The 22,287-nt window shown below is 41.4% G+C and overlaps 1 protein-coding gene across 4 annotated transcripts in view; it reads left to right on the top strand.

Annotated features, from left to right (window-relative positions):
* tspan9a (tetraspanin 9a) overlaps positions 1–22,287 on the top strand; it is a 189,167-nt gene that overhangs the window by 114,031 nt on the left and 52,849 nt on the right. For 3 of the 4 annotated variants that reach the window (XM_063912443.1, XM_063912437.1, XM_063912453.1), the window contains one exon: positions 4,268–4,347. In XM_063912443.1, coding sequence (XP_063768513.1) covers positions 4,285–4,347 — 63 coding nt within the window. In that variant the 5' untranslated portion in view covers positions 4,268–4,284. Of the gene's footprint in view, positions 1–3,328; positions 4,348–22,287 lie in introns of those variants that run through there. The other variant, XM_063912428.1, reaches the window with a different exon arrangement.

Below are 22,287 nucleotides of genomic sequence, written 5' to 3'. Positions count from 1 at the left end.
CACTTTATAATTTAATAAGACAGCAACAAACTTTCAGTAAATATCACTTTACCCCCCCGTTTGTAGGCTGGACATTTTTGTAAACTAGACCACATACTATGCTGTTTTTGCATAATTCTACCCACAAAACAGAGATAAAGAATCAAATCCGTGAACTGTATTTGTTCTACTTATATTTTATTATATAACTTATCTTAAACTCCTCCTCAAAGACTAAATGACACCACTGTTGTGTCACTATTGTTCGTAGTGGCACTGGGACTATCAAGTGTTGTAAAAGCTGTGTCTGAAGAGCTCTGAGAAAGTCCCTGTTGGTTCTCTGTGAGCTTTAATCTTTTTAACCCTGTCTGTCTTTCCACCATGCATCTTTCAAAGGATCTGCCAGATTTAACCGGCATCATAGAGAACATTTGAAAACAATCTTATGTCCCACTGACACCATCGCTCCTAGCCCGGAATCCCTGCACTGGTCTTCTCTGCTATGTCTGCATGTTCTTCATCTTCCCTCCAAGCCTCTCTTTGTGTCCCTGTTCCCTCAAGTCTTTCTGTCTTGCTGTAACCCCACAACCAAATGCAGAATTGTCCCGTTGCTCGGAGTTGATCTGTGTATGCAGGAAACCGACTCTGGTGTGTCTTTCTAGCTTCTTGCGGAATCAGTAACATGCACACTATGAGCCCTCTGAGCTTTGGTAAATGTGTGGAACTCTCAGAGGGAGCCGCACTGACGTAAATTGTATTGAATTTGGAGTTAAGGGCCCGAAAATCACTAGATGGAAAGTGCCTGGATTCTGACAGTCCTTCCAGCTTTTCACATTTGTTCAAAAGGGCTGATGGGAAACCTTGTCGCTCGTAGCTTGTGAACAGCTATTTTCATCATGGGACGTCAACCTTTGGCAGCGTTATAACTGATTTGCCTTGATGATTTCGAGATGCTACGTCTTACAGATAAAAGATCTGTCTCTGGAACTGCAAACATGCCGTTTATGAAAGTCCATGTGGAGGCTAAAGAAAATGATCTGTTAAAATGCCGGTGTCTGATTAAAGTCTCCCAGCATCTATGTAACCATTCTGTAATCTTAACAAAAAAAAGCTTCTTATTTTAAAGCTTCATAGAAATCAGAAAAAAATGACGTACCACCTGTGTTAGTTTCTGAAAATGTGGAAGTATGTGACTTTCTCCTGACAGCCGCTAATATTGAATAACTGTGAGAGTCCTTGAGAGTTTTGTATTAAACTATTTGCATTTATTTTTGAAGACCAAAATATGGCGGTTCGAAACACTTCTTAACAACAATGTGAAACGATTTGGACAAGTGATGTTTCTATTCAACAAGGATGGTACACTACAAAGCAATATAACATGAGGAGAGTATGATGACATGTAAAGCATTTACATGTGTGTACAGTAAAGACTTTGGCAGCAGATGGTTAGCTTAGTTTAGCATTAAGACTGGAAGTATGGGGACCTAGCTAGCAAATCCCTACCAAAATCAAAAAGAAACAAAAAAGTAGTCAATTTGCGGGAGTTAACTGATGGAGTATCTCGGGTTGGACTGGATATTGCAGTTTAGGTAGGTAGCTTAATATTTATTAATTTTTTCTACCAAGAAGCAGATCCAAGCTTGCTGTTTTCTGCTTCTTCTAGTCTTGCTGCTAAACTAAGCTAACCCACTACTGGTTATAATCTTATACTAAGCGTTAAGACTTGAGAAAGCTATCAACTCTTGCTTTAAATTGATTCTTCAGGACCGAGCTCTAAATGTTATTTAATTAACATATTTTGATATTTTGTGATTTCATAAATTATCATAATTTGAAAATAGCTGTTAAATGATGACACAAACAAATAGCATAAATCTGATTCTACATCATTTATGTGAATTGAAAGCACCTTTCATGCACTTCCTCAAGGCTGTTTATTACTCTGCGATGGTGAAACATGATGGATTAGCTTGTCTATGTCGATTGGGTATTACTGGATTTACCTTTAAGACCATTCAGTTGAAACTCTCTCTCCATCTGTCTGGCAGCTGAGCCTTCACCGGCATTCAGCTGACAGAAGACCATTACCAAAGCCGAACAATGTGCATTCTAGAGGTAGACCTGATTTAGCTTGACAGTCACTGAAGGAAAAAAAAGTAGATACAGGCAGTCAATAGGGGCATTTAAATTGTTATTCCAATTGTTTCTTTCACCTGAGGTTGCAATTAAGCTCTTGTGGGCTCACACATACACAACAAACTATAATTATCCTTTTTTCTATTTTATTCGACAGGTATCCCAAAGATCCTTCACCAGTTAGCCTTTGTTCTCTGATGATATTGACAGTTAGATATTTGGAGAGCTAGGTAAATCTGAAGCAATATATCTCTGTTATCTACTCAGCTTGGCGTGTGAATCAGCAGGGGTGCTCAGTGTTTGACCCTGGCTTTGCCTCAGAGAGTGTTCAGCATCTTAAAACCACTATCCCCTTTCCGTGCCTCAGATGGTGCCATAATTCCAATGCCTGGACACTGCCAGTTAAATTGGTCTCCCTTACATGGATGTGGGCAGTGCAGTGATGAATAACACAGAGCAACAGCGTGACCAAACTGCAGCTCAGTGCTGTCGCCACCACCCACATCACATGCAGTAATCACACCAGTGACAGTCGCCTGAAGTTTTAATGCTGGTTTTCAGAAATCTCTGATATATCACCTGCTGTCAGATTTCGCTTTGGCTTATTTCTAACAATAGTAATAAATGAAATTACGAATAATACAATTAAAACAGTGTGAGAAGCTGTTCTAGTATGTGTCAAATCGCAAATTGCCAGTTTTATCAGTGGACTCACAGTGAGAACTCTGCATGCAAACGTGCCTGCCAGAAATTTCCATTTCACACACACACACACACACACACACACACACACACACACACACACACACACACACACACACACACACACACACACACACACACACACACACACACACACACACACACAATTCCAACCCTGCTACTTCACACACAATCCATACTCATTTACAATTACCTTGACACTTTTTTTGCTTGTTTGTTTGATATTATATACACATCCAACCTCTTAATTCCCCAGACAGCAAAGATGAAATTGCTGAACATGTATAGTCAAAGCATATACAGTGATGGGCTTATTAAAGACAGGGGGGGGGGGTTGCGGGGGGAGGAGCTCAGGTCTGGTTGCAGCTGCTGCATTGGCTGTCCGCTCAGCAGTGGGGAGGGGAGAGAGAGGGAGAGAGAGAGATGGGGAAGGAGGGCAGTACTCTTGTCGTGGGGATAGGGAATGCCCGTTGGTTGCGTCTGCCGATAATAGCACATCAGCTGGAGTGCTGCTATTGGGAGAGCAGAGCGCAGGCAGTGCAGAGGACTGAGCCGCTGAGCACAGAATTGCACACTAGAGAAGACAGGCACACTCAGACACAGAGAGACAGCATAAAGGAAGAGCAGGAAGAGCAGAGCGCATCAGAGAAGAGGAGGACAGAGGAGGAGAAGAGCATTGGAGAGAGGATAGGAAGAAAGTTGCCAGATTCAGCAAGAGAACATTGAAGTGGAGCAGCTGAGACTCACCGAGGTGTCTCTTTCTCAGGAGGGGAGTGATATTACTAGAGGGGATTGGGGGAGTATTGAAACTTCTTCACGGAAAGACAGACCTGTGATTAGGCGAGGGTTATGCTCATTACAGGACTCTTCTGCACAGCTACTATCACACCAAGACAGCAGCAGGAAGCACTTAAGCCTGGCAAAGGTGCTGGATATGTGCAGTTCCACTCACTTCTTCACTGAAGACTTTCTTACCCAACTGTGTGACTTGAGGTGGATGTAGTTGTGCCTTCTCAGTGTTTTCATCATTTTTTTGCATCAGAGTGTGAGACTTGGAGGTGTTCTGTCCTGTTATCCCTGAGACTATGGTAGACTGTGCGTCAGGGAGCTCTTCATCAGCAGCTGCAGCCCTAGAGCATGGAGAAGTCCAGCAGTGAGGAGTCAGCCATTCACCGTAGCCCCTCCGTAGATAGCCGTGACTCTGATTTTGCTCAAGCCTCCACGTCTGGCCGCCCCTTTGGCGGCCGCGGCTTCACTGCCGGCGCATTCTACGGCTCCACGGGGCCGCGCAAAGACGCACAGCAGGCACAGGCTGGAGCGGCAGCTGACAACAGCGCAGGAGACAAGACCAACAACAAGTACACCTCGCCCAAAGGCAGCAAATACGTGGTGTTTTACCTGGATCTATCCTTTGTGTTCCTTTTAGAATTCAAGAAGTGCAACATGGCAAGAGGCTGCCTCTGCTGCTTGAAGTATATGATGTTCATCTTCAACCTCATCTTCTGGGTAAGTGGCTCATCATTTTCTTGATGCTTTTTGTCATAACACTTGTTCATATTGATCTAGTTGATGTTAATGATAATAAGTTGCAGATATGGCTTATATAATGATGCTGACAGAGCCGATCTGGCTGTAACTTAATCATTCTCCATATCTGCTCCAGCAAATGTGAGGGCTCTGTGATAACTTTGTTATTAATGTTAATCAGAAAACATTATGGCAATTTGATGGTTGTCGGTGCAATGATGCATTTCTAATTATTACATCAGGCTGTTTGTGCCTGTTCCTGCGTGTGAATGTTTCTATTCCTGGATATGACATCTTCAGTGGCAATGCACCAGGTCTTCTTTTGTATGTAGGTTGCAGTTTTTGAATTGTGGTGGGTTCATCAGGGTCACTCGTTGAGATGGATTTATGATTTGCACTGAACATGGGGGTTGAGATGCTGCTTTAGGCATGCAAGTGAAAGAGTATATGCTTCCACAGTCACATTGACAAGTAACGCAACATGCACCGAGGCAAAGTTGAGCGTGTCGGCAATAGTTTGGGTTGATTTTGGAGAAGATGATCTCTTACTATATTAGATTGTTCTGCTCTATTGTAAAACTGTGATAAATAATTATAGATACAACATTTTAGGGTTGCCCTTTATTAGTCTATAAATCAACTAATTGGTGGTTGTGGTCACAGTCTACTAGATTTCATTAGTGGACTAGTTGATTTGATGATTGTTTCATGTTCACTGACTAATTTCCAAACATGTGATTTTATGGTTTTGCCTGACTCCTTGCTGGGATTCCTAATATACCCGTGGATTAAATCAGCTAATAGATTAACCCATAAAAATCTATTGTAACTTATTGTTAATTTTCTATTCAGGCAGGACAGCCCGACAGAAAAGCTGCATCTGCGTATTTGGTTTAATCTGTGTCATGTAATATTGTCTTAATTATGATTTGTAGTAAAACCCAGTAATAATACGAAAAACAAAGAGTCATAATGTGATAGTGCCCTGTGTGCCAAATTTACTCACAAATACATTTCACCCAGAGGAGCGTGGCCAGTGTGTGGCAGGCTCTGCTGTGTACCCATGCATGGGCATTTGTTGTATAAGTGGGCATCCCTTGAATGTTTACAGAATGGATTAAAGAGCTTATAGGTTATGGGGCCAAGTCTTTTGTGTGGATGCAGTGAAGCGTAAAAACACCCCAACACTGGGGACTCTACCAACCCGGCCCACCATGTCAGTGGGTTGTGAGCCCTGCTAACTGGGGCATGTTAGATGGCATCAAGAGCGGGCATTAGCCTGAACCCAGCTGTGATCAGGCCTGCATTGGAAACATACAAACCCAGATCCATCCCAACGGTGGCTCCATATATGAGCATTGCTCGTGGCCAGGCTCTGTTGCCCTGAAGCTGTGGACGCCTCTACTGCTTCAGGGCAGCATCTCCATATCATTCTGCTATCATTACCCAGGCCATAGAGGTAAGAGCGAGAGCAATTGGCAAAGACTTACAAATAGCTCAGGGGCTCTTCAGCTAGCCTCGCCTTGATGTAATGTTTGTTTAAGTGAATGAAAGGGTCAGAGAAGATTAGCTGATGTAGCATTCATTAATGCAGACATTGACATACCTTGATGTAAGCACCCTCTTTGAACTCATTAAGTGGGACTATATTGCTCAGGCCTTGACTTGATATTGCTTATGTTTTTAAGGACACTTTAAGTAATTTCCTAAATTGATTGCACCATAAATGGATTGACGGTTAATAATTGTTGCAAAGTGCGTGTTTTCTCTCACTAGAAGCTTTATTTGAACAAATTTACTTTAAAGCAGTTAATAACATATCTGAATCATAAGGTTATAAGCATGAGTAAACTCTTAAAAGCATTACTTAATAAGATAAAATAAATGATGCCATATTAATTCCTGCATCAGCTCCTTTTAAACTACAACACAATTCAAATGATAAAACATAATTTGTCCAGGAGGATACAGATTAAATATGTCTAAACACACACTACACCTAAAGCCATTTTTTGTTTTCAGTAAAAGGACTAAAACCAGACAAATTCCTAAAATGGGACACCTTGACGATGAGCTGTAGCGGGAAATGTGCTTGCTAGTATTTCAGGGAAGTCAGATCCAACACTCCATCAGTGTAAGCAACACATCTTCCAATCCTTTCTGTCAAATAGTATACCACATGTGCTGTGGAGTCACATGTTCTTATCACGGTTGCTCAAGCCCACTGTCGAAACACACCTGCACATTCCTAACCCTACTTCCTGTTTTGTACAATAGATGTCCCTTCAGCTTCAATACGTACATTTATACGCTCTTGAGCCATCAAATTCTGAAGGGTGATTTTAACACCCATTGAGGAATAACCACTGCTTATAATTATTCTTTCTTTGAGCTACGTCTGAAATATGATACATCAAGACCCTTTTAGACTCTACATTAGCAGGGGATACCATCAGTAATGTGCATGTCAGTTCTGGCGTGTTTAATAGCCCAGAAGTGACATCAATGCATAGTTATAGGTCAACCTTTCTCAGAGGTCATAAGGTCATTATTATCCTCCTTGAGGGTCAGTCACAGGGGATTTTTCAGAGGGCTTTTACTTCCTAGGTTCCTTCCAGGCTCATTTTGTGGCTAACCCTTTTCAGTGTCAAAACCCGCCACTAATAAGCGGCTGCTGCACACCACTAATAGGGAGGTGGAAAAGAGGCTTTGGATTTCAAGGCTGGTGGCCTCCAATTCATTTGGAGCCTAGCTTGTTGGCCTCCATAGAAATCCGTCCTGAGAGTGTGCTAAAGCTCTTCTCTTTAGTGTGACGTTTGAAGACTCTCTCTGTAATCATGTTGCGTGGGCTTATGTTGGCAAAGGGACCTTAAGTGGCTATGGACTCTCCTCAGCACAGCGCATCCCATGCTGTGAAATAATTGAATTTCTTACTCTGGTAATGTTGACTTAATGAGCGCCCACCATGCATATATCCTTCTATTCTCACGGATTGATACTATTTCTTTCGCCCCCACCAGTAGATCATTTTAATGACAGTTTAATCAGTGTCTCAGGGGAAGATAGTGGGGTCATGAAGGGGTTAAAGAGGCAGCATGTGGTCTATCCATCAAAATGTGATAGCATGAGGCTCATTGGCGGCTGGTGGATTCTGGGTGCAGCAGGAGGTGTACTTTAAGGTTAGCAGACCTGGGAATGAAGGGTCATGCTCGCCACTGTGGGGTCGGTACGGGGTGCTTGAGCACCATGGGATACGAGGGAGGGAGGGTGAGAGGCATGCTGTATCTTGACACCCCTGGGACTGCGCTGCTCTACCTCTGACACTCCAGGAATCACAAGGTTACTGCAGCTGGTGGGGAGGTTTGCCTCTGAAGCTCTGACACCTCATCTCAGGACTGAAGCGGGGAATGACGCTCTGCGGTAACCAGACATACAGGTACAGCAGGGGTCTCCTGCTTTCTGACTGTGCGCACATGCACGAGCGCACACACTGTACATACACATGCATTCTTGATAGTATTTCTCACCACCCGCTCCATGGAGCTTACATTGGTAACTCGAAGCACAAGGTAAACAGCGGCAGGCACTCCAGGCATCTCCATACATGCGCTCATACTGAAGCCCCCCAGCAGTTGTTCGTGACCATCTGGCTACTCTTTCTTATGAGGGATTAGGAGGGTCTGAGATGTAGGGGGAGTTTCGGGCAGATTAGAGCAGTATTTGGTGGTGCTGTTAGGATTGAGAGCACGTCTCCTTAGGACGGCTCTACGCTAAAGCCAACAATCATCAAAGCAAATGTCATTTGTGCTGTGTGACAATGTGTTGTTTAGTCAGGAGGCTAATGGAGGAGGGGGGGGGTGAATTGTTGTACTCTCACACACATGCAATGACTGTTTAACCAGCGGGGAAGAGGGATTGATGTTAAGTCCTATTGGTGTCAACCTTGTGAGCATATTAGTGTTGGTGTTATGCTTGGAGCAAGGATTGTTCAGCCTCTTACTCTGCAGTATGTTCTCTGTGCCCGCAGCCTCCTCTGTAATCTCTTCCATTCAACATTCAATTTACTGTCCACTGCTGCACTTATTTATCTTCCAGTCATACTGAACACCTTTTGAAAAGTAAAAAAGATAAAAATGACACTACAGAAGAAATTATTCTGCCAATCACTAAAAGCAACAACCCACAACCCTCGTTTCCTTTTTAAGTTAGAGGACCTCAATTGGCCCAGCATTGCCATTATGATGCCATATCAAAGGCCTCATTTGATATTCATATTTAAAAGAAAAGTGTCTGCTCAGCAGTCTTGTCCTACAAGTAGATGAGGAGTGGTAGTATCAAAGCTGCTCCTTTGTTAGAGCAGAGTACACCAACTGGGTTTTAGCATTCATGAGTTTCTGTGCTAACTTGAGGGGATTGCTGCGGGGATTTATAAACCATTTGGTGCGAGGCAACAGAAGATTAGTTTCCGTATCGATTTAATCACTGTATTTGACGTTTAATGTTTCAAATGTACCCGCACTCTGATGCTACAAAGAGTGGAGCTATCGACGAGCTAAAGGTGGCCTGTAAGAAGTGTATGTGTGGGTATGTGTCTGGAGTTTGAGTGCAATTCCTAAAAGCGTTTCACACAAGCTGTCTCTGTCCCCCTGGGATTTTAGATCCGAGGTGCTGAAGCAATTTGCCTGTTTTTAATTTTCAATACCGGTGCATAAAAGGTTCAGTCATCTTTTATGGCTCGAGAGAGAAGAGAGTGCGTATTGTTAAAACTTTTTTTTTCTTTTGTCTACTTTTTTTTTTTACAAGAGGCACAGCTGAACTCCATCAGTCACTGCCAGGTGAAACAAGGATTGGGCCCCAGGAAAATAGATGAGGATTGAGTACGCTCGGCGAAATGATGAAACAAGCCGCATACGCTGTGCTGTCAACTGCATTTAATTCCATCAATCTGCCGTGAAAGCAAGCTTTTCAAATGACATTGAGTTTGAACTGGCAGAATGAAGCAAAAACCTCAGCAAGTCTGTCCACCAAAATTGTACACCTTCAATTATACAAGAATAGGCTGTCGGCGGATTTGATCAATAATCACTAGAAGCACACACAGACATCCTCAGGCTTAGAATGATCCATATCAAACCTGTATTCTATACAATATGCTCACATTTCTTTAGCTATGCTGTACAGTTGCCACAATCTAGCCTGACAGTGACTGTTCTCATCTTTCTGCAACATTTACATTAAGAACATTATTATATACGCAATCTTATAAAATCTTGTAATTAGCATCACCAAAAGACAACTGAGCCTTGATTTAGATGGGCTGACCTGCTTGGTAAATACCCCCATATGTTTGCTTTTGTCCGATGGTTCGTCTGGGGAGATGATTCTAATTTACACGTTTCTCCGGCTCATTCGATTTCCCAGCCGTGTTGTGTGCCGCCGCCGAGCTCATTAGCTCATGTTGCAGATCAACTGGGATAGGGAGCTGCTGTGCTTCACTCTAAGGGGTTGGGGTAATAGAGCATGAGAATTGAGGTGTGCAGTACGTAGGTGGTGCTTCTACAGGGGAATTAAGTCTCCCACCCCATCACTCACCCTTTGAATGAGCCGGGCTTCAGACTTGATGAGTTGTTGCTTTTGCTTCATGAATTATGACACACATGAGAAGCTGAAAACAGCATACAGTGCAAGTGTGGAGTTATTACTTGTCATATAAATCCCTTTAGAGATTTTTGACGTAAAGTTTGATACAACAGGGCTGCAGGTGAAGATTTGGTCCAGTTGCTATTGTGTCAGCTGTGCGGCACTGACTTGCAGTGACAACATGAGAACAGGTGAAATAACAGTAGCTGCTCGGTGCAAGAATTACAGTTCATAGAAACGTCACTGGATGGTATGCCATTCATTCTTTGTTCCCTCCTGTATCTCATTACACACAGGTGTACCTCAGGGAAGCCTGTCTACAGTATTGTCATTCCTCAAAGTCTCCTTTAGAGGAAACACACATTCATAGTAGCCAAATTAGTTGCCCTCGTAGTTGTTAAAATTTCCTCAGGAGTGACTTTACAGTACATGTTTTCTTTGCTCCAGTGCATGAAACAAAGAGATCTAGCTTTTTCTAAATATAGTCCAGAGGAATTCAGAGTAGAGAGAAAGGAAGAACGGCAGATATGGGGGAGAAGAGTGTCATTAGTTGTGCATACATAAGCAGGGTCTTTTGTAATGACTATGTGCCAAATTGTGCACCTCAGCCAATAGAGTACACAGCATCAGTCCAGCGTGGTCAATAATTTGTTTATATTGCTGAACGGAAGAACAACATTCTCTTGTACGTCATGCATTTGGGTTATTGATTGAAAAAGGTCTTCCTTTTTCTTGTTGTCATTTTTGTCAAATCAACCCAAGTAGGGCACCCACTCCAAGGCTATGTTGGGAGTAAAAAAAGTCTGTGCTGCCTCACATAGCTGAGGGAAATTTTACATGTTATAATGGAATTCAAATTGATAGGACTTCTAAAGTAAACTGTTTCACACAATTACAGCAGTCTGGCTAAATCAGTGTTGGAAAAAGAGTGATTGCTTTTCATCTGCCTTTGAACGTTCCACACATCATGTAGTGACTCGTTGTAGCGCCTGCAGACTGGTAGAGATTCAGTGTAGCTATGAGCCAATAAAAGAGACACACTACGCTCTGAATTGGTCAGCTCTAACTTTCAAAGTGCTCTAGTCTCTTTCTGTGACAAATATCTCTTTGAGTATGCGTTACCTTCATACTGCTCTGTTTTCTTTCATTGGCGCGGAAACATTCACACTTTATTTCAGTTTGTCATCCACAAAATGTTTTATTCAAAATCGGCGCAGAAAAACATGTCGGAGCTCCCTCACGTCCCGATGAAAAATGTATTGTAAGGCTGCTCCTGTCCTTGTGATGCAGGAGCGAATACAAACTGGTATCTCTTCCTCACTTTCTCTCTTTATGCCAGGAAGACCAATCAATGCTAATCTGCACCTAAGCAGTGAATTGATGTAGAATGTTGGAACATCTTGCTGGTTCAGCTACTCAGCATTTTATTCTGACACCCAAAGGCAAATTGCAGTAAAATCAATGTTTCCCAGTCAGTACCCACCTCCGGCTCGGCTGGGGAGGCTTACAGAATATCATTTTCTTGGTCTTCTGAGAGTGAATAAATTCCTTTTAGATTACCCTGCTCATGTTTAATTAACAGTATATGGTATGTTTATGAACTAATTGCAGATCCACAAGCTGTCGGATTGTAATCATTATTTTAGCACAGGTTTAAAATGTTTACAAGGAAAGGCGGATTCCCTGGAAATACTAGATGTCTTCTCAAGCTGCTGTTAAGTCCATCAGAGGACTGTCTTGGGGTCCAGCTCCCTATATTCTCCAGAGGTTATCAGCTGTAGGCGAGAGTACGGTATGCATCAATGACTGCCTTTAGGCCTATTTCCCCAAGGCCACCACCTCAATTCATTCAATTCTATTCCCACCATAAATCCACTCAAACATCCCACATAGCTAGAGCTCGATACCACCCCTCCTTTCGGAACCACATTTACAGACCCAGGACACGATGGGAAACAACACAACAAAACACAGAAAATATGAGCAGCAGATTGACTTTGAATGTGTGTATTTTACAAATTGTTATTTTGAATTTGGGTCAGGGACTCTGGCATCCGCTGCTTGAATGGTAATGAGCCCAGGACACTTCCCCAGCAGGGCTCCAACACGCAGTGAAGTGCACTCTGCGTTCTTCGCCATGACAAATGAGAGCCAGATTTATGCCTTTAACATCGAAGCATATATTGATTTATTTAGCTGAACCGCCTCAGATTACTGCCACTTTAAAACTCAGCCATAAAATGCAACATAATATTGTGGCTTTCTAGATAGAAACACATCAGCGCATACGCCGAGTAGATGATCGCCTGACTGCCTTACATCTTTTATAGCTATTTTTTTAATGGGCCAATTTGACATACTTTCTGCAATATGCTGTACATTTCAGACCATCAGCAGATGTATTACTATGTTTGTTGTGATTTTGAAATGGAGGCACTGTCTTGTTGTTTCTAGAGCGAATCCTAGATCTTCATCAGAGCAGGTTGTTGCAGTGCTCTCGTTATGTCTGATCCAATTTGAGGTTGACTCATATTTGATGTGCACGAGGTGTGCTCCCAGCCCGGCTCTGAGATTCTCCCTGAGGAGGAAAATGCAGTAACTAGTCTAGATCGTTCACTGCTACAGTAGCAAGATGACTGTCACTGTTTAAACCTAATAGGAATTATTGCTGCTCTCCCTGCATGCAGATCCATCCTCTTCCTTATCACAGCCGAGGTTTTAAACAGTCCCCTTGATCGCCCGAGTCTTATCACACAACTGAAGGAAATGGTTGTTTAGTTTACACAAATTTGCAATTACCAGTCATATTGGCAGACATAAAGGAGCATTTGCTTTGTGTATCTGTTCTGTTTCAGAAGATATCAGGGTTTTAAGTGTCCTGAAAGTTGTAAATCTGAGGCAGACTGGTTGCCCGCAGGATGCAAAGGAAGCATACAAAACCGGCCTCGTTCCATCACTTTGGTATTCTGTCTGGGGCATACTAGAGGGATGTCTCAGATCTTATTTTTTAAAGAGGATTTGACAGTTTTATTGCATGGGAGCAATGCAACAGCCATATGATGAAGCTGTCAGTAATTGCAGAAATTCACCTGGAATGATGAATGATCAGTTTTAGGGTGTTCATGTCAGGGTTGTAAATTCCTCCTTCCCAAAAATTGAGTCTTTTAAATAATGCAGCATCCAAAGAATGCATCCATTAGCCTTGAGCTCATGTTCATTAACCTTTTACCGAAATTGAATAGAATATATACTTCATATAAATTAATGTATAAGTAGCTTTTTCTTTAGGCTGCATATAAGCACAATTATGTCGATTTGCTATTATAGGGAACCTTAATTAAAGATAAGATACAGTGAAATATTGGTGTAGAGACCCCCCTCACTGGCCATGTGTCATTTGCCTTCCCTGTCAGTAGTCATTATTTCTGCACAGATGTCTCTCATTTCTCTTATTAAGCCACCCAGGCTTCAGTAATGGGAGACTAAGGATAGCGGTTGAATACAAAGGAGTGAAAGCTTGGTGTGGACAGAACAAGGTTAGGGAAGGAAGTCTAATTTTAGAGGTCGACTATGGGTTCATTGCCATCCTCAGTAAATGATCTCATTCATCCATAGTGAGCCGTGAGTAATTATTAACATAGACCTTTTGCCTGTGTATACACTCATCAGTGCAGTGCTGTGAGACAAATCCATCATTGTGATCATTTCTGCCACAGCTGCTTGTTCAGGGTCAGCCCATTAATGCCCTCTTCCATTTGGTACACATTTAAACTATTTCAGGATCATTTTTGGTGTCCATCATGACACCTTTTTGAGGTGGTTCACACTAGTTTCATAGGCTTTTCTTGATCAAGCCATTAAATGGCCATTATCAGTTGTTTTCACTAATGCTCTAATGCTTCAGATGGTGCAAACTACACCCACCAGTTGGTTAGAAGTTGGCTTGATTGCAGTAGGTTTGCATTCAAAAACTGCATGGTTAAGTTTAGTATCAGGCTCATGGTTTGGGGGTAAAATAAGTATGCCAACATTTGTTACATGACATTAAGTTAATGAAATACTTTATTGGGCCCTACAATGCTTTTGGAGTTTTTCCCCTTTCCTTTAGTGTGTTCCTGTAAAGGTTTTGTATATTTATTTGTTCTGCAAAGACTATAATCCATAAATTCTCTCAAGAGGGAACTTTCACTCCCACAAACCTCCCCCCTGGCTTAAAACCCTTGATTGGACTCCTTTGTTTAATTCCTCAACATATTGACATCACTACCTAACAGTTACAGCTCCAACACATTGTATGTGATAGGCTTAGGGGCAGGACATTTTTAAGCAGTTGACTAATCACAATAGAGCCGGCCAGCCATCCAATCAGAGCAGACTGGGCTGTGCTTTCAGTAAGAGGGTGAAAAGAGTTGCTGCAGCTCAGGTAGTATGACAAAAAAAAGCCCTTTTTGTACATTAAAGAATGTGAACTGGTCACAGTAGAGACACAAAATACAAATATGAACCTGAAAATGAGTATAGTAGGGCCCTTTTATGTAAATTTGAATTGAATTTCGGTTTAACAATTGACACAAACTCCGGTTTCCTGAGTGAAGGTCCTGTTTGTTAGCCCCATCGAACTAGGTCACTAGTATTTGGTCAAGCCATTGTTACTCTGACTTCTAAAGCCACTGCCTTTTTGTATTCCTAGCGGTCAGCATTTGAATAGATGACAAAGTGGTTCTGAACCTACGTGTAGGTTGAGCTTTCAACCCATATCTATAACGCAGCTAACGATTGATAACAGCTGTTTAATGAGCTGATATCATTCCAAGCTTTCTTTGAGCACAGTTCACAAGTGAGCTTGGACAGATGGGGTTGGCCAGATTTGTCTCCCCAGTCTCCTTCTGAAAGGACAGATTGTCAGATCCAAAATGCTATACTTACCCTGGGTAAAGGAAGCGAAGCATGATGGTAGAGAGGGAGGGGACGTCTCCACACATTGATATTTGATGACAGCTCCTCAGGAGGCAAGTCAACGTCACTCTTGGATCTTACTTTCTCTCTCTTCTCTCCTTTTCTCTGGGTATTCACATCATGATTTCCTCCTGGGGACAACCTTGTAAATCCTTTGGTCTATTTCAGGAAAGAACGCATTTAAGTGAAGTTTAAACTGTGGAAATAGTGACTGAACTGTTTCCGGAGAACAACAAAGTATCCATGAATGTGTTTTGTTGACTTTGTTCAGTTAGGTGACATGTTTGTGATGAATTGCACGATTAGCCCATAATTTGCTGCACACCATTAATTGTGTTTTCATCAGGTGAATGCTTGCACATGATTAAAGAGCAACTCCACAATAAATCTTTTACGAGCAATGTTGAACTCACCTCTACGGATCAGTTGCATCTCTGCAGGATCACAGTTTGGGCGTGATTACATGTGGTGTTGTTCTTGTAGCCAATGCAAATTCTGTACTTGGTACTTGTGGCTTTGCACAGGCCTTAAATGGAGAGGCCGACAGTGCTTGTACACTAACTTTCCAGACCCCACCCAACTGAACCCATCTGGTACTGACAAATTTGAGACTTCAACACGACCTGAGAGGTTATATATATTATTTTTTTCTTACAATACATTTCCGAGCTAAACTTGAAAAAGGGCATAACTGCGATGCGCTTAAAGTGCAGGAGATGTAAAAGAAGGTTGGTGGTTTATGTGTTGGCAAAATGGGGTCCAAATATTAACACAGTGCATTGCCCTTCTCCGAATCATTGGGGATTCTCTTTTTTCATTTCTTCCATTACTGACTGCTATCTCTACAGGCTGGTGCCACACACTGGCTTTTATCCGTCTCTCTTCCTGCTTCCAAGTGGACATTGAATATCTATTGCAACATATGAGATACATCAAAGCAGACATTACCGAGCCAGAACAAAAAACTGACCCAATGGTATGATTAAATTACATTTGAGAACAATTCAAACGAAGATTCTAGATTGGTATACAACTTTAAGGTAAGGTTTTACTTCTTACTCTGTGTGTAAAAACAATTCTACTACGGTTGAAGGACACACAAACCAACCTTTCAGTGTGTAGTAAGTCTTTACAGCAGTTCTGGAGTAATTGGTATTAGTGAAATGCTCAGTGGCCATATTATGTACTGTAGTTGTTGTTTTTTAAAAAGGCAATAGTTAGGACTTACTTGAGCAGATGAAAACTGAAAGCAGGTGTGCCTAGAGAGAGGAAGTCAGACAGAAGAATACAATTTTCATTAAGTTGCTTCTTTCTTTATGACTCTGAAATCCCCATCCTGATTAGCTGTGCTTAGAACATGCAGTTCATTTTCTGCATTATTCATCTATAACGCACAGTCTTTTAAATTGTATAATGCTGTGCTGGGCTCTAAGAGACTTAATACCTGCTCACAATGGAAACAACAGACCTACTTTACTTAGTAATTTGTTTGTTCAATAAATCAAGCTGTGTCTGTGGACCAATGTATACATAGCAAATTCATGTACAGCCAGTGGGCCTCTAAATATTCTGCAGTCTATATACAGCCTCCAGAGACATACTGTAGCTGTATCATAATTTATGGTTGTGCATGATGTAGCAAACCTGCATTTTACAGTCAACCAATTTCAGACCTGCAGTAGGAGTCTAAAACAGATTATGAGGTAGGTATGTTTTAAAAGACTGTGGCCCTCATATTATATGACCTGTATGTTTGCTGGCATCTGTCAATATAATTGAGAGCCTGGTAATTTCCACATTAATACACTCCTCTGTTTACTTTAGTTGAAACGCGTTCTTCCATCTTCAAAAGAACCCCCCCCCTCCCCACCCTATGGTTCATTTCTCATTGAAGTGCTTACCTTGCAAAAGAGATGTGAGGGCAAAATATTGTCCTGCAGCATGTTCTCACTCTGTCTTTAATTCGTTCACAGTCTGTGGGAGAACTCTCTGTAGTCTGTTTTTTTTTTATCGGGAGTCTTTTCTAATGGATCATAAAGGAAACCTGTGACAAAAGAAAACATTAACTAACAGAAAGTCATTTTTACCTTGAGGAAAAATGGACCTTTTTTTTTCAGATGAGTCACCCCATCTTTTAAAATGTTAAGTTAAAATTGTTTAGTATGGGTGAGTCGCTCAAGACCTTGTCCATCATTATAGTGAGAAATATTCCACAAAAGCAATCACATTTCACGCTGGCCTACATCAGAGTGGCGTTATTAAGTTGCTGATCCAATATCGCCTCAGAAGCCGCTCTGGCTGAAGATCTGGCTGTTTTTCATATTAACTGCGGTGGGCGGTCAGCTTTATCGCCCGTACGATTCGTTCGTGATCAGCAGTTTCCATTTTCATGGTGAGACAAGTATGTCTTCATTCAAAGAGACATTTATTTTGCAGAGAGGATGTGCTTTGGCAAGAAGGAAAAACAAAACATCAATATGCTTTTGAAACGGTTTCACTCTGCATCAGCGCTGCTTACAGCGAGATAGTGATTGCAGCTGCAGGGATCCAGATCTTCATTATGCCAAAGTCCATCTCAGATGCAGTCCGTTGTGTCTGCAGAGATCCACAGTGTGTTTGCCCGCAAAGATAGTGATCTTGGATGCATTGAAAGAGAGAATATGCACAGAGCTGCCTGCAGTTTGCTGTCAACATTCATGCGCATTTCCTCTTGACTTTCGCAGTACTGTGAAGGCAGTCAAGGCCAGGTAGTTGTGCATATATATTCTATATACAACTTTGAATTCATGTTCATTTTAATCCTGCATGTGCCTTTTAGACTTGCCAATGTGTGCACAAGTTCCTTAATGGCATTGCTTTAGTGCTGTCAGTCACTGAAAGATCTCTCCTAGCTGACTTTGCATCTAACCATCAATTATTGTCAATCCTATAATACATCTCAGCTGGTATGCTCATCTCCCATTGTTTCTTTCTAGTGCATGATTGTCAGTGCATCACAGCAAACAAAAGCTTCTTTGAGAGAGGACGTGCGATGGGAAGAGTGTGAGAAATGAGGTTGCCTCTAATTGGCACCTTCATGTTGTCTCAACCTCCACTGTAAAGTGTCCTATGCTTAATAGCCACAGGGAAACATGAAGAGACCAAAGCTCAATGGCATAGAGAAATGGACCTGAATTCTAGGAAATGAATCGATGCGCCCATTTCCAGTTAAAAGTGGTTATTGCTATGACTCATACACATAAGACGCACCAACTTCACCTAGTACTGGTAGGAGTCAAAATGGTTAATATGAAATGTAACATTTTGAACATAAACCAAACAACTTCCTTTGGTTTTGGCCAACAAAAATAATTGTTTTGGTTTTAAATGGTGGAAGTTCTTGCTAAGTTCATTCTGTGTCACTAGATTATAAAAATGACTATGTTTGTGTAGCAGGCCATTTCTGAATTATAACAATAAGGCTGATATCCCATGATAATGCCTATTTAAATGGACAATAACATTTCATAGTTAAGGTCTGACTTTCGATTGGGTTCTCAATTTTTTACAACGTGCTATTAGGTCTAAACTTCTCAAGTAAAGGCATCCGCAATTAAGTTGCTAAGTGATTGTTAAATTTTAATTTTCTTGTCGTCTTCCAGTTGACTGGCAAGGCTTTGGGAATATGAGGAAAGGTAAGATAAGGTAGAAAGCGACATGATGTAATTGTTGAAGCGGATTTAGATTCAAATCAGACCTCAGATTTTTACATGCAAGGCCTTTTCCTACATCTCTTTACCATTGTGACCATTATCAACCTGCTTTCCCTCGTCTTATTCTGTCCTCCTTGTCGTGTTGATAATCCTGATTGCTTCCACTCTCAGTTTACACAATACAGTGGCTGGGTTTTGGCATTGACAACCACACTCGTCCTGAGCCAGCTTTTTCCATGTCATAAGCACCAGCTCATTCTACAGCAGATACCCATTCACACACGTATCTTGCAGTGCAGCTCACAGGGGGTAACTCAAGAAGCTCCAGAGGAACAAATGGCCCCCATCAGCAGCTGTACTAATAATACCCCCTCCTCGAGTTTTCTAAAATCAAATCACAGAAATAGAAAGAAACCTGAGTCTAAACTGATATATTCATTAGACAATGCGTTCAGGAAACGTTTTATTTTTTATATATTGGAAAAGTAAACATTTCATCATGCACACGAGGCACAAATATTGCCTCAGAAGCAGCTTGTGTAATCAGAAGACGTCTGTTTGAAATGGCCTCTGGACACAGAGATATGTCAGTATGGCATGGATCAGCTTTAGCTCCATCTTCCGCCTCATTTGTTCCTGTCTAAACCAGATAGGCCTTCTATCTGCTGGCAGCCTTCCCGCAGCGACAATGCGACAGTCTCTTTCAAAGCATCACCTGTGCCGTGTGCTTGGAGTAGAGCAGACATTTTTCCTTACCACTATCCTGCCCGAACTCCCAGGTTGTGGACGACAATTAGAGGACAAAGAAGACAGGAAATTGGCATGCTAGAATCATGTCAAGACAACAGGGAGCCGCTGAGCGAATTAACTGAGCCGACACCTCTTGTGTAGTTACCGAGGTTCGACAGGTGGACGGGCACACAGTCTTCCTCTTGAAAATGTCACTGCCACTTTTCCAATCTCAGGGGAGGTACATATGAGGGAGCAGAATGTTTATCGCATCTGCCTTTCAGCGAGGAGTGCTCTCTAAATGCTCATTGTATTAGGAACCATCTGAGGTGGCCTACTTGAGAGACGCCTTACCCAGCTCTAGTTTAAATTGTGTGTAATCTAGAGACATTCCATGGTAAACAGGCCCACACTGAGAAGTGTTAATTGCATGCTAAAGCTGAGGAAGAGGAGGAGCAATAAGGGAGGAGCGAGACACCTGTTGCAACAGTGGCGGGATGATGTCTGTGATGTGGTTTGATTTATGAAGGAAAGCAGTCTGGCTTAATCTCTAAACGCTCCTCCTGAGATTTTAATGTTTTTCATCACCTTCCAAAGTACTTTTTGCTTATTTCCTCTTTCACATTCACTGGCAGTGCATGCAAAAAATGTATATTTAAAACTCCAGGTATAATTAGGAATTAGTGTGCACCTTCAGTGTGTCAGAAAATGTCCAATCATTTCTTAACATTTGTATATATTTTCACACAGACACATCCGTTTTACTTTGCATTTTCCTTTGTCTTGCAAAAATAAAGACCTCAACAGGTCAAACTTCCAATGTTATGTAGTGATGAGAACTTCTGTACTAAACACCATTTTACACTAAAATAGCTTGTAAAGGTTAACCTTTGGTGTAGACTTTAAAGCTTTCAAAATCCACTTTGTAGCTGAGACTCAAAGAAGACTGTTTCTTAATATGTCAAATTCAACTGGAGTGCAGTTTGGTTGAGTATTAATAGCACGAAGAGCAAACTGATATTTTCTGCACCGCTCTGCGTGCAGCAGCCTAGGTTATCGGCTCCAGTGACTGAGCGCTGTAGCAGGACCAGACTCGGCAGTAGTGGTGAATCGTCAGATAATATCCGCATCTCCTCACCCCAGGCTGTTCCTTTACACTGGAAATGAAGAGTGAGAGAGGTCATGGCAGTCAAATAAACAATTTTAGTTTGAGAATTTCATTATGTGTAGCAAACAATGGTTTGCTAGAGGTTTGTTTCATCAATTAACTGCTGCCTGCAGCTGCAGATGGGATCTTTGTGTTCCCCGACTGCAGTGATCGGCAAGTTCAAGAACTATCAGGAAACCTCTGATTTCTTCTTGGACTTTTGACTTTACATTATCTGCTCAGTAGGGTTGTGTTATAAGACCAATGATTAAGGAACCCTAATTATTTGTTTGGATATTCCTTCTGTGACCTATGCTGCGTTTTTATTCCTTCCTTTCTTTGTTTTTAGCTCTGCAGTCTCTTGATCACCACTTCCTCGCTAAACTGAACATCCTCTAACAAGGAGACAGATGTGGACACTCACAAATATATACAGTTTACACTACCAAATGCAAGTGGTGTATAGCCTACAGGCTTAGAGAAGGAGAAAATACACTTTATTTTTTCTCTGTTTTTTATGAAGCTGAACATGTTCTGTAGAAATGCAATATTATAATAGCGATGGTATGCTAAAGAGATGAACTAGTTGAAATATCTATCTAAATGCTAATTTTATACATGCATTTTTTGTCAACTATATATGTATACTTTTTTTACACCAACTTCATTTATCATCTCAGAAATCACAAAATTAAAGTTGCATATTTAATCAAGCAAAACAATTCAGATTTGATGGATTTTGTAATAACCCATGAGAGGGTTAATATTGCAATCAGCAACTTTAAATATCTCAACTACTTTTAAATGTAGTTTTTTGAAATTAAGTTCAAATGTATGTCCTCATAAGGATCATTTTAATCCCCAGATGTTTCTTCCAGAGCCACCTTCAGGTTGCATTTGGCACATTTAGCATTAATGACTAAACTAAGGACATACCACTAGTGTACTGTACAAATGTCAGCATGCAATTTAAGTAGATTTTCAGACATTTTCAATTGTATGTTCTTCCCTTCACAGTTAAAACCCTCCATATATTATATATAATATATAACACTTGCAGGAGAATATTTTGCATTATGTAAAAAACTATTTTGAAAGTTAACTTTTGAAAAAACTTGGTGACAGTGATTTTATTTAGTGGTAAATTATTAATTCTGGTTGTTAATAATTTAGTTTAATAGGGCACGTTTTCACTATTTTCTAATACAAATTAGAAAGACTGACCACAAATGTGTTCATCATTAATTGGAAAGATAATCATCCAGTTTTTCCTAAATTAAAATAACCACCTGATGCAACCGTTGCTGTAAGTTTAACCATCCAGAAACATTGCAGCATATTAAATGAAAGTTCAGCATTGTTTATGTTTTAAAAAAGTCCCCTTGCTTTGATCATCCGTCTGCATTTGATTGTATATCGAGCCAAAATGTCAGATGTTGCTTACCCGGGCAGGTCACACTGAGGCTGAGTTTACTCTGTGTCTGAATGCAATATGAAGTGATGCCAGAACTGATAGCTACTGTAGTAGCGTTGAGCAGCCTGCCCCAGATGGAGAGGGTGGGGGGAGAAATGAGCAGACCAGACAGTTGTTTACAATATAAATGTGGAGGGGAAGCATGCAGACATTGGGAAATAGTGTTTACAGCAGCCTCCTTCTCCGTCAAAAATGACCAGCCATGCCTCTGCTTTGTATATTTGTGAATTCCTCTCTGATGTGCAACACATTATTGGGTTAACAATGCTTACCTGGCAGTG

The sequence above is a fragment of the Eleginops maclovinus genome, chromosome 2, assembly GCF_036324505.1.
Source record: "Eleginops maclovinus isolate JMC-PN-2008 ecotype Puerto Natales chromosome 2, JC_Emac_rtc_rv5, whole genome shotgun sequence".
In the NCBI taxonomy this organism is placed as follows: Eukaryota; Metazoa; Chordata; class Actinopteri; order Perciformes; family Eleginopidae; genus Eleginops; species Eleginops maclovinus.
Note: the sequence above shows the minus strand (reverse complement) of the source record. Positions and strands in the feature narration are given on the sequence as shown.